The sequence below is a fragment of the Trichomycterus rosablanca genome, chromosome 19, assembly GCF_030014385.1.
Source record: "Trichomycterus rosablanca isolate fTriRos1 chromosome 19, fTriRos1.hap1, whole genome shotgun sequence".
NCBI classification, from domain to species: domain Eukaryota; kingdom Metazoa; phylum Chordata; class Actinopteri; order Siluriformes; family Trichomycteridae; genus Trichomycterus; species Trichomycterus rosablanca.
In genome coordinates this window covers 6,116,525-6,128,760 of record NC_086006.1, presented here as the reverse complement: position 1 = coordinate 6,128,760, position 12,236 = coordinate 6,116,525, and the positions used below count along the sequence as shown (strand labels likewise).

The 12,236-nt window shown below is 37.8% G+C and overlaps 2 protein-coding genes across 2 annotated transcripts; one reads left to right on the top strand and one right to left on the bottom strand.

Moving 5' to 3' along the window:
• Nucleotides 1-1,609: 1,609 nt before the first annotated feature.
• Nucleotides 1,610-12,231, top strand: otud3 (OTU deubiquitinase 3). The gene is made up of 8 exons (XM_063015592.1): nucleotides 1,610-1,694; nucleotides 7,995-8,272; nucleotides 8,456-8,604; nucleotides 9,062-9,174; nucleotides 9,271-9,393; nucleotides 9,557-9,674; nucleotides 10,384-10,565; nucleotides 11,310-12,231. Exons 2-8 carry the CDS (start codon nucleotides 8,067-8,069, stop codon nucleotides 11,472-11,474), a joined length of 1,056 nt encoding a protein of 351 aa, XP_062871662.1. The 5' UTR covers nucleotides 1,610-1,694; nucleotides 7,995-8,066; the 3' UTR covers nucleotides 11,475-12,231.
• On the bottom strand, nucleotides 2,675-4,921 carry LOC134333854 (zinc finger BED domain-containing protein 4-like). Its single transcript, XM_063016023.1, has 5 exons — nucleotides 4,789-4,921; nucleotides 4,564-4,687; nucleotides 4,339-4,478; nucleotides 3,183-4,248; nucleotides 2,675-2,997 (listed from the first exon to the last, which is right to left on the bottom strand). The coding sequence occupies exons 1-5, from the start codon at nucleotides 4,855-4,857 to the stop codon at nucleotides 2,675-2,677; spliced, it is 1,722 nt and encodes a 573-aa protein (XP_062872093.1). The 5' UTR covers nucleotides 4,858-4,921.
• Nucleotides 12,232-12,236: the final 5 nt, after the last annotated feature.

Sequence of the window (12,236 nt, the reverse complement as noted above, 5' to 3'; positions counted from 1 at the left end):
CGTTTTATTAGTTGAGCCTAAGACGTGTTACAGCTACAGCAAAAATGCGCAGTTGAACCCGCCCACTGGCTCATGCTGCAGTTCATATTGCGCCATTTCGGTCTGTAGCCTATGGAGCGTGTGGAGACCGTGGACACGGTGTAGTGTAGCCTCACCTTCTCTGTTCTGGTATTCAGCAACACCGCTGCATAGGAGCTTAGTGAGTCACTGACTAACCAATAAAGCTTCCCATATTAGATCCAAACTGCTCAAACATTTTACAGTACTTCTGCACCTGGGGATGTCTGCATTAAATGCTTTATCTAAGTCATATTTATAGTTGTTCTTATCTTTATTGAGCAACTTGGTGAGTCATTCACAGCATTCACAGCTCAGTCTAGAGTCTAGATGTGAACCACAGAGCTTCTCCAAATTGTTACAATTAACTGGATAAGATTTGAGATGTCAAATTTGTTCAAGTTTCTATAAGTAGGACATTATGTAAAATGCAACTGAAAACAGTAAGCTGAATTTACAGTTGGAATTATTGTATATAAAAATCTAGCTCTGAAGATAAGACTAAAGTTTTAAATAATTATATTAATTATTTTTGTAAATACATAAAACCCTGTATCGATAACTTCTATTGATACCTGTACCAGGTTCCAATAAGGGGACAGGGCAGTTCAACAGTCAAATTGTTTCTTGGAAGTTAAGTGCATTTGTAATTCTTCAGAGGTCTGGATGTCCTGCAACAATCCATCAGCACAATGTGCTATGCTTAAGGATATAAAAAAGAGAAGGTACAACAACAAAAACACAAATCTCTAGGTTTGCCAACGTTTCTGTCCAAGTGTTTATAGTAAGAATTACAGTTATCAAGAAACATGTAAATCAATGATCACCATAGAAAATCTGCATTTCTTACATTAAAAAAAAAAATGCTTAATGTTCTACAACAGTTATAAGCTCTTGGTACAACAGGTCCACAGAAAGTGGACAGTCTAATTTACATTGCCCTTAGGTTTAACTGACTGATTGTATGGGTAAGCTTGCAGCACATTGCAATGAATTGGCATATTACTACTGTAATAATAAATACACCTTTACTGAAGAAAGAGTGGATCTTGTTGTAATTGTATAAATAATTAGTTTAAGTAGTTTAAATTACAATCATTTAAATGTAGTACAGTTCACTATGATTTGTGCTGCTGTTGCTAGTCCCAGTCTTTTTTATTATGACATTGATATGTACGGCAGTTACGTTAAGGGCAAGAATATTTATTAACAAACATCAATTTTATAATGGACGAACGTGAGGATTTTTGTCATTTAAGGACTTTTTGTGACAGTGATCCTGGCATATGGCATCTAAACTTTGAGTGACGTCACACTGTCAAACCCAGTGCGTGAGCCATAAATAAACTAATTTCTCATTCTCTTCTCAGTAAAGAAAAACGTCTCAACCTGTGAAAAATACCTCAATTTTGATCGTTTTTAAAGAAACTAAATACAGTAATTTGTTCATTAATATTTTGTTGCATTTACACCAAAACGAAAGGAATTTGCTCTCTGTAAAGACTGCATCCCGGCCACCGTACTTTAAGTAACAGGATATGATAGTGAGGTAAACAAACCGATCAGCTAGCTAGCACTGTTTCTAATAAACCTGGACTCTATGCGATATTTAATACATTAACACCTCAACAGACAATGTAAGTACAATTTTTGTCTTTTCTTTGTAAAGACAATTTTGAGCCCGGTTTATACCACAACGGTAGTTTATATGTAGTTAGTTCGTTAAACTGCTAATTGGTAGCATTAGCAGAAGCTATGGCTGCGTCTCAAACTGCGTACTAGGGCACTAAATAGTAAACCAAACTTAATGACAATTTGTACAAATCACTGACAACTGTTTAGTATTGAAGTGTGCTATTTAGGACACAGCCACGATTTTTTTTTAACGCCGTTAAAATGATCTTCCATCATCTTTTTGACAGTGCACACAAGTGAGAGTGCATTTCTTTTGATTTAAGGATAAATGTTTAGGTAGTTTTTACAAATCCAAACTACGTTTAATAATCTCCATGGTGACAGCGTTTGTTAGACATTACCATAACTGAGCCAAAGCTTTTTAGCTCATGCTTGTCAGATTCACGTTACTTTAAGCAGGTCATTGTCTAATGTTCACACATGACTTAGTGTTTAAATCTTCAAAATGCAATGAAGTCATATTATGTTATTAATAATCCACATTTTGCCGACGACATTACTAATGTTTAGTGATGGCAAAATGAAGCCTCATGAACCAATGAGGCTTTCCAGTCCAAAGATTCGCCAAAAGGTTCATTACTCGAAGCCTCATGAACTGTTCTCACTAGTGACACCTGCTGTTAAAAGAGAAATATGACAATCTACAGTAATCTGAGCCAGAGTATCTTTGAATGTCTATATAGGAAATCAACCATCTTTGCCACTCTGTATCAATGAATATAAAAGGTTGTTTGCTAGGAAATATTATTAGGTATTAAGTGATGATAAACACTTAAAATAAATACAACAATGATGACACTGAATGTAAATGTGCTTATTAAACTGGGAGTGCAAGAGTGCTTTATGAATGATGTGTTTATTGAACTTTGAGTGAAGGACAGTAAACTACGACAAAGAAGTATGGAGAAGGGACAAATTCAACTTATTGATTTTTATTTAAAAATATAAGCTTTTTAACAGTGTTGGGGTTTAGGCGATTCCTTTTTTTGGATACAATCTCCCCAGCCTTAGAGAATACCCTTTCACATGGCACTGAGGAGGCTGGAATGCATAAAAACATTTGTGCCAACTTATATAAATGTGGATATATATATTTATGTTTGCTCCAGTACATGAGTGGATATTCTTGTCTGGGCAGGTTTACTTCAGATAAGTATCTGTCAACTTCAATGGTTGCATCAACTATTGCACTCGAATTCTGCCTGCTCTGTCCCACATTGGAGTCTAGCAAATGCCAAAGGTCACCTATAAGTGTACAAGGGTACAAAAACAGCAATCAGTGATTGATATTACATTATACACACACATACACACACACATATGCATATACATATATATATATATATATATATATATATATATATATATATATATATATATATATATATATATATATATATCACATATTACTAAACCGAAGAAAAACTGACCACTGTCAGATGATTGGTCTGTTTGTATGGCCTCTTGTAGCTGAAGGGGGGTTGATGAGGGAGTGTTTCTGATGATTTCAGCACAATTCCCTTTTAACCTTGTTATAGCTTCTTCCAATTTAGTGGAGCTCAAGAATCCCAGCTTTTTAAACCTCGGATCCAGCAGAGTTGGCATGGTCCTGACAGTTATTGCCTCTGCCTTTAAAGAGCGGTCTATTACCCGGCGTACCAGATTCGCTCCAAGTTGCCTTGCCATGCTCGAGGTCAAGCTCTTAGTCTTGTTCTGGGTAGTGTGGCTTAGCATCTTGAGCATTGGTATTACCTTGGATGCACTTACCCATTTCTCCCCTGACAGCTCTATGGTAGCCTGCTGAAATGCACCAAGAACCTGAATTGTCTCTTTAATTATTTCATATTCCAGAGATGTTGGAGGGGTTATTTCAGTCCTTAGAGAGGCCAGAGCTGCTCCAACTGGCTCTCTAAGGTTATACAGGCGCTCCAGCATGAGATATGTGCTGTTCCACCTGGTGTCCACTTCTAATATCATTTTAAGAGATGGGAGGCCCATCTGCTTTTGTACCTGCGTCAATGTTTCCTTGGCAGTCGTGCTGGTTCTAAAATAAGTAACCATTTTGCGACATTTTGCCCTCAACTCAGACAGGCCTGGTACTTCTTCAAAGGACTTTTTTACTATAAGATTTAGATTGTGAGCGACACATAGAGCATGTCTAACATTTAAATTGTTAACACAAGCAATCATGTTGGCTGCAGCATCTGTCACTATACATTTAGTTTTGTCCTTTATGCCCCACTCCTCCATGAATCTTGAATGAGCCATTGCTAGGTTCTCTGCAGTATGGGTACTTGGAAAATGCTCTACCCCAAGCAAAATTGTCCCTAGCTGGTCCTCTTCATCAATGAAATGACAAGTGACTGCAAGGTATGCTTCCATATTGATTGAAGTCCACATGTCAGATGTAAGGCTGACAGACATGACTTTTTGCAGTGTCTTCTTGGCCTTCTCCTTAGCCTCCTCATACTGCTTGTCCACCATTGCCTTTAGAGCCTTTAAAATCAAATATGAAGAGTTGACCTACTATTAATTTCATGTTTAAGTAGCAAAGAAAATCATAAAACACATCCCTACCATACACACCTGTCTGGTTGGTAGAACATATGTCGGTTCCAGTACATGAATTAATTCCTTAAAGCCCACATCTTCCACAATGGAAAAGGGTTGTGAGTCTTTGATGACCATATTGACCAGGGCATCATCCACTATTTTCTTTCTGGAATCTGAAACAATATGTAATTGAAGTTATTACAAGGGCCAAACACATGATGTAGATAATTAAATAAAGATTATTTATTTATTATTTACTTTGACTGGTGTCTGGACCACTGGCAGCAGACTGTGCATGATCATGTATTGCTCTGTAATGCCTTATCATGGAGGATGTGTTGTTGCTGTAAGTGAGCTCCTTATGACACAGCAAGCACCTTACCTGCATCATGACAGTAAAACACATTATGTATAGGTTATGGAGGATATTGTAATGATTACTTTCTGAATATACAATTTTCTGACAATACAATTATGACATACCTTGTTTTGAGCAAACAATTCAAAATGTTCCCAGACAGGAGAAGTCCTCCTCTTTCTGGGTGGCTCCATGGTGTCTATCTAGCCTACAACTAACCTACACTCTATATTAAAATAATATAGATGTATGTAGATAATATAGATGTATGTAGATAATATAGATGTATATAAATGATAATACAGATGTATATTAATAATAATATAGGTAATTAAGATATATAATACTATATACAGTGTATCACAAAAGTGAGTACACCCCTCACATTTCTGCAATTATTTCATTATATCTTTTCATGGGACAACACTATAGACATGAAACTTGGATATAACTTAGAGTAGTCAGTGTACAGCTTGTATAGCAGTGTAGATTTACTGTCTTCTGAAAATAACTCAACACACAGCCATTAATGTCTAAATAGCTGGCAACATAAGTGAGTACACCCCACAGTGAACATGTCCAAATTGTGCCCAAATGTGTCGTTGTCCCTCCCTGGTGTCATGTGTCAAGGTCCCAGGTGTAAATGGGGAGCAGGGCTGTTAAATTTGGTGTTTTGGGTACAATTCTCTCATACTGGCCACTGGATATTCAACATGGCACCTCATGGCAAAGAACTCTCTGAGGATGTGAGAAATAGAATTGTTGCTCTCCACAAAGATGGCCTGGGCTATAAGAAGATTGCTAACACCCTGAAACTGAGCTACAGCATGGTGGCCAAGGTCATACAGCGGTTTTCCAGGACAGGTTCCACTCGGAACAGGCTTCGCCAGGGTCGACCAAAGAAGTTGAGTCCACGTGTTCGGCGTCATATCCAGAGGTTGGCTTTAAAAAATAGACACATGAGTGCTGCCAGCATTGCTGCAGAGGTTGAAGACGTGGGAGGTCAGCCTGTCAGTGCTCAGACCATACGCCGCACACTGCATCAACTCGGTCTGCATGGTCGTCATCCCAGAAGGAAGCTGACGCACAAGAAAGCCCGCAAACAGTTTGCTGAAGACAAGCAGTCCAAGAACATGGATTACTGGAATGCCCTGTGGTCTGACGACATCAAGATAAACTTGTTTGGCTCAGATGGTGTCCAGCATGTGTAGCGGCGCCCTGTTGAGAAGTACCAAGACAACTGTATCTTGCCTACAGTCAAGCATGGTGGTGGTAGCATCATGGTCTTGGGCTGCATGAGTGTTGCTGGCACTGGGGAGCTGCAGTTCATTGAGGGAAGCATGAATTCCATCATGTACTGTGACATTCTGAAACAGAGCATGATCCCCTCCCTTCGAAAACTGGGCCTCATGGCAGTTTTTAAACAGAATAACGACCCCAAACACAACCTCCAAGATGACAACTGCCTTGCTGAGGAAGCTGAAGGTAAAGGTGATGGACTAAACCCAATTGAGCACCTGTGGCGCATCCTCAAGTGGAAGGTGGAGGAGTTCAAGGTGTCTAACATCCTGTGATGTCATCATGATGTGATGTCATCATGGAGGAGTGGAAGAGGTTCCAGTAGCAACCTGTGCAGCTCTGGTGAATTCCATGCCCAGGAGGGTTAAGGCAGTGCTGGATAATAATGGTGGTCACACAAAATATTGACACTTTGGGCACAATTTGGACATGTTCACTGTGGGGTGTACTCACTTATGTTGCCAGCTATTTAGACATTAATGGCTGTGTGTTGAGTTATTTTCAGAAGACAGTAAATCTACACTGCTATACAAGTTGTACACTGAGTACTTTAAGTTATATCCAAGTTTCATGTCTATAGTGTTGTCCCATGAAAAGATATAATAAAATATTTGCAGAAATGTGAGGGGTGTACTCACTTTTGTGATACACTGTATATATATATATATATATATATATATATATATATATATATACTGTATATATATATAACACTAAACTACTCAACTAACTAGTCTACTAAACCCTAACCTAATAATATAAATATTAGATATAATTATATTAATAACTGATAATATTACTATAATAATTATAACTGATATAATCTATAATGTTATTACTAAACTTTTCAAACTAACTGTAACGCACACTCCAATCGCCTCGCAACCACACCAAACAACGCCAACTCAAAACCCACAAAGTGCCTTGCGGTTCAAACCCTCTTTATGCGGTAGCGGCACGCAAAATGAATCGATGACGTGTCCCACTAAATCCGAGGCCTCGTTTGTCATCAGTCACGTGATTTTTTACGTCACAATACACGCCTCGAACCGGGGCTTCATTTGACACACCCCTTTTTGCTCGACACAGGCTCCGAAGCCTCGCTTCAAATGTCACATCACTACTAATGTTAGGCCCATCCAGCTACTGTGTCACACATTAACATACCGTCAGAGTGTTTCTCTACACTTTATTACAACCATGCGGCCGCGTAACGACACAGCAGCAAGATCACTGATCTCAAACACTGTTTATTTATTAGGATTTTAAGGTCATGTTTTACACTTTGGTTACATTCATGACAGGAACGGTAGTTACTCATTACACAAGTTTCATCAGTTTACAAGTTTTCATGTCAAACACAGTGATGGACCATTTTGAATCTCCAATTCACCTCACTTGCATGTCTTTGGACTGTGGGAGGAAACCGGAGCACCCGGAAGAAACCCACGCAGACATGGGGAGAACATGCAAACTCCACACAGAAAGGACCCGGACTGCCCCACCTGGGGATCGAACCCAGGACATTCTTGCTGTGAGGCGACAGTGCTACCCACTTAGCCAACGTGCCACCCTTCTCAAACACTGATTAGATTCTATGTTGTATTTTAAGTTCTAAGTGGTTCAGTTTTGATTTGTCAGATATATTTACTACCAGTGTCTGTGTCTCACTGTACTCTTCCTGCTATGAATCTAGGAAACATTCTGGGTACTTTATAGATTACCACTCAAATGTTTTAGAGCCACCACCATGTGCTTTCCTCTGTATAATAACATATATAAAGTTAACGCTGTACTCTGTACTAAAAATGGCAGCAGACTGAGAACCACTGCTTTACACACTGAACTGCTATGATTGTTCCCTGGTTAAATTTATATGCCAGTTCCTATTTCATCTATATATATATAAATTGTGACAGTGTGATGTTTATGACTGTGGTTAGTTGTTTAATCTGATAATCATCTAATGACCGGATGAATTCCAAATTGTCCTTATAATATGTTTTTCTTTGTCAAAACAATTTGTGTCTAGGTTACAGTTGTACGTGGATGTCAGGTAGACGAAATCAGGCTGTAGTAAAGTGAAAGTTCACAACGCATTACCATGTCAAGGAAGCAGTCAGGGAAGCCTGTACGTGGGAATAAGAAATGCGACCTGGAGAGAAAGAGGGATGAACGGGCCGCACGCAGGGCTTTGGCGAAAGATCGGAAAAATAGGCCACCAGGAGAAGATGAAGGAGAGGAATTCTTCAGCTTCTCCAACCAGCTCAAAGCCCTCGGCCTCAAACTGAGGGAGGTTCCTGGAGATGGGTATGTTTAATTTGGTTATTTTTTTATTTATTCTATATCCACCACTTCTGTAGCATATGTGTGATCATGCCAGAGAAAAATATTAATGTAAAATAAAAATAAAAAACTGGTGACACTTTACCGATTTTTATAGTTGATAATTTCTGATAGACAAGATTTGGCATCTTGCTGTCTGCTCTATAGAAACTGTTTGTTCCGAGCTCTTGGGGACCAGCTGGAAGGACACTCGCGAGGTCATCTCCACCTACGCCAGGAAACTGTTCAGTATATGCTGTCCCACCAGCAGGACTTTGAGCCATTTGTGGAGGATGATGTGCCATTCACTAAGCACGGTAAGAGAGTGTTATTTTTGACTTATGCCTCAAGCACACTGAAATCAGCCTAGTGCAGCAGTTAAAATCAGTTTGCTTTCAGATGAAAAACTGAAATTCTGTACATCACTTGATTTGAGGTGATTAGAAATGGATGGATTCTGACTGTAAAATTATGACAGTACATTTCTGGACAATGGAGAGATATTTAGCATATATTTAGCATATCAACATGATCTGTTGGGGATATGATTAGACAAACCTTCTGCATGAGTTGCTAAGCTTATGCTAAATATTGAATGTGGTCTCAAATTTTAGTTTAACCCCTTATTAAACCCCCACCACCAATAGCTACTTAGTCTTAGTTTTTAATAGGAAAATGTGACTACTGTACAAATAAAATAGGGTTTACTCAAAATACTATAACCATACCCAGAATCATCTGTCCAAGAGCATTCATTCTGTTCCCATCCCTCAGTGTCAGACCTTACACAGCCAGGCACGTTTGCAGGCAATGATGCAATAGTGGCCTTTGCTCGCAGCCAACAAGTGAAAGTGGTCATCCATCAGCTGAATGCACCTCTGTGGGAGGTAAGGAGGGGTTTTCGATTATCAAAAATTCTAGATTCTGATCATCTGTGTAATTTTAAACTATTGTGATTGGGTTTAACTTGTGCTGTCTTGTAGATAAATGGGTCTGAGAAGCCTTCATGTCAGGAGCTTCATATAGCATACCGCTATGGGGACCACTACGACAGTGTTCGACATATTGCAGACAACTCTGAAAGCCCTGCCAGTCTCCGGATTTCTGTTCGTAAATCTTTGTATTAGCTTTTATTTTTGCCCAAAACTTTTTGTAAGTTCATATGAAAACAAAGCAATATCTGATGAATATGTTCACAAAGTAAGATATTTAAGAAATTGGGGTTTATTTCAAACAGTGGATCTTAGTGTTCACTTTTCTTTATAATAGAATCTAAATAATTCAGGACGGTTTGGTGACGGTCAGAAGGACAAGCAGAGAGCCCCCTCCCCCTGCCTTTCTCCCTCTGATGAGGAGGACGTGATCCTGAATTCCCTTAAGACCAACAGTAAGTCAGTCACTTTTTTTGTCCTTGGCCAAAGCCTAGTATGCATTTTCCTTTCAATAATCAATAGCAATAATTTAGTTGGTTAGTTGAAATTAGTTTAATAATTTTTTAATCATAGTAATAATATTTAGCTGAATAATCAGCCTTATTGTTTGTGTACAGTGACAAAATATATATAGAATCTAACTGTAAAATGTCAGTCTTTCTAAAATCCCAATATACCCCTTTGTATCAATGCCACCTTCACACATATTGGACGTCAGCACGTTTTCTGTTTCTTTCGGTCCATCTGAATTGATCTTTGATAGTTCTGCATTGAATTGATTTTCTCTATGCATATTAGAGTTTCAGATTGCAATACACCCTAATCTAGTCAAGGCCAATTGGAACTTTATCTCTCTCACCCGTTGCTGCCTCCACCCCCACCTCAAATTAAGGAGGCTGAGGCTGTCACACGGTTCCTCCGAAACTGTTGTAACCTGATTAGTCTATAAATGTTTCACTCACATTTTGCCTCATCCAAACTTTTCTGAGTACGTTGCAGGCATCAAATTCATGTGTGTTTTAAAAAAAATAATTCAAAAGTCACAGATTCAAGATACATATTGCATGTTCTGTATGTTTCTGGAAAATAGCGCTTGTAATTTCCAATGCCGATGGATATAAAATATACTCGTCATGCGCTTTACCCCTTTTTCCGGTCAAACAGTGAATGTGTGTCAATCAAGTGCCGCTTCAGAAAAGTGGCATTCAGACTGGTTGGAGTCCGAGCTGAGAAATCAATCACAACATGAGTCCGATAAAGAAAAACATACTCAGCCTCAAAGCACCCAAGCGGAATGTAAGGATAACATACCACCTACAGAGAGCAGCAATCCTGCCAAACCCAAGGTTGGTGTGATTATATGTATGGTTATAAGCATTTTTAAATTTAAATTACTATATGTATTATAAAAGCTAATCAAGTTTTTACTTATACTTGACATTTTACTGATATTATTAATAAAAGATTTGATTGCATTTTGGAATAACTCACTAATTAAAGAATAATGCAAGTTAAGATAAGATTTTTGAAGAAGTTTGGCCAATACATAATATTTATAAACATTCTGGTTTCTATCTCTGGAGAGCCAGCTCTTTGACTGTATGTGCTATTCATTGATAATCCAGTCTTAAAGCAAATTTCATGCTAACATTGCATCTCAAAGTTCTTGAGCTACTACCTTATACATTGTTGGAAAAACACAACTACTATAGTGGTGGTGGCCTTTCATTTTCATTATCAAGGTTGCTGGTTCAAGCCACTTTTGGGCTCTTAAGCAAGGCCCTTAACTTGCCATTGCTTAGATTGTATTTATCTCAATTGTAAGTCGCTTTGGATAAAATGTCTGGTAAATGCTTTAAATGTAAATAAAAATAGTACATTTTATGTATACTTTATGTATACTAAATTAAGCATCAAAGTATGTCCTCAAAAAATATTTCACAAAGTTGCATATGACAACAATTGCATTTATAGAGAGCAAGGTTTGTCTAAAAGTTCAAGTGTTCAAGTTTCAAGAGTGTTGATATTCAAGTATTTTAAATTATTAAGTAAGTATTTCTATTAACTGCAAACTTCTTTCTAAATTCTAGCTTTCAAATAAACAACGGAAAGAGCAACAGCGTCTAGAAAAGAAGAAGAGGCAGGAAGAAAGACACAGACAGAAAGTTCTACAAAGCAAGGGTTCAAACGACCAGAATCAGAATCTTCCTGACCCCGTCACCCTTGTGCCAGCTCTCAACACTCTAAGTATCTAAAACACTGCAATGGTGAAATCTGCTGCTTTTAATCACCCAACTAGTGGAACAGTTCTAGACTGTATTCTGAGGTGATACTGGTAAAGTGCATGGGAATATGTGTTCCTTCCTAAATGCTGCCTATTAAATAACATGGTATTCTCTATTTAGGGTAAACTTTAGCCTTTACTGGTATTTGCTACTGGTGCAAATTCCATAGTAAATTTTTTTGCAGTTCGCTCTCTTATTGACAACCAATTGTCACAAATGGGGAATATTATTATGTTAAGGTTGATGCTGGTTTCATATAAAAAGGTTTTGATTAATGATTTGTAAGGAATTCATTTTTGCTTCTCATAAAAGCTGTTAATCATGATTGAAATGTATTGTCTTTGGTTTAATTTTTTAAATCTACCAAGAGATGGTTTACTATCATTATATTTTTGCAAAGTGCAATCTTATATTTGTATCTTAACTAGCTTGGTTTGCTTTGGTAATTTCTGATAAATAATTGTTTATTTAATGCTGAATGGTTTGAGAAATTGTTCTATACGTCTTAGGCAAAAGTTTGGACTCCCTTGGTGCAATTCCATATTTTATTGATGTTCTTTGACTTTTGCAGTTAATTCATAGCTACTGTTTTGTTAATACAATTTAAATATTGGCAAATAATAAAACATGAAATTTTGTATGTGCCAAAGTTATGAAACGATTAAACTTTTGTTGTTATTTTTCCCAACACTTATAAGACTTCTAAAATTCAGCAAATAAAAAGAAATTCTG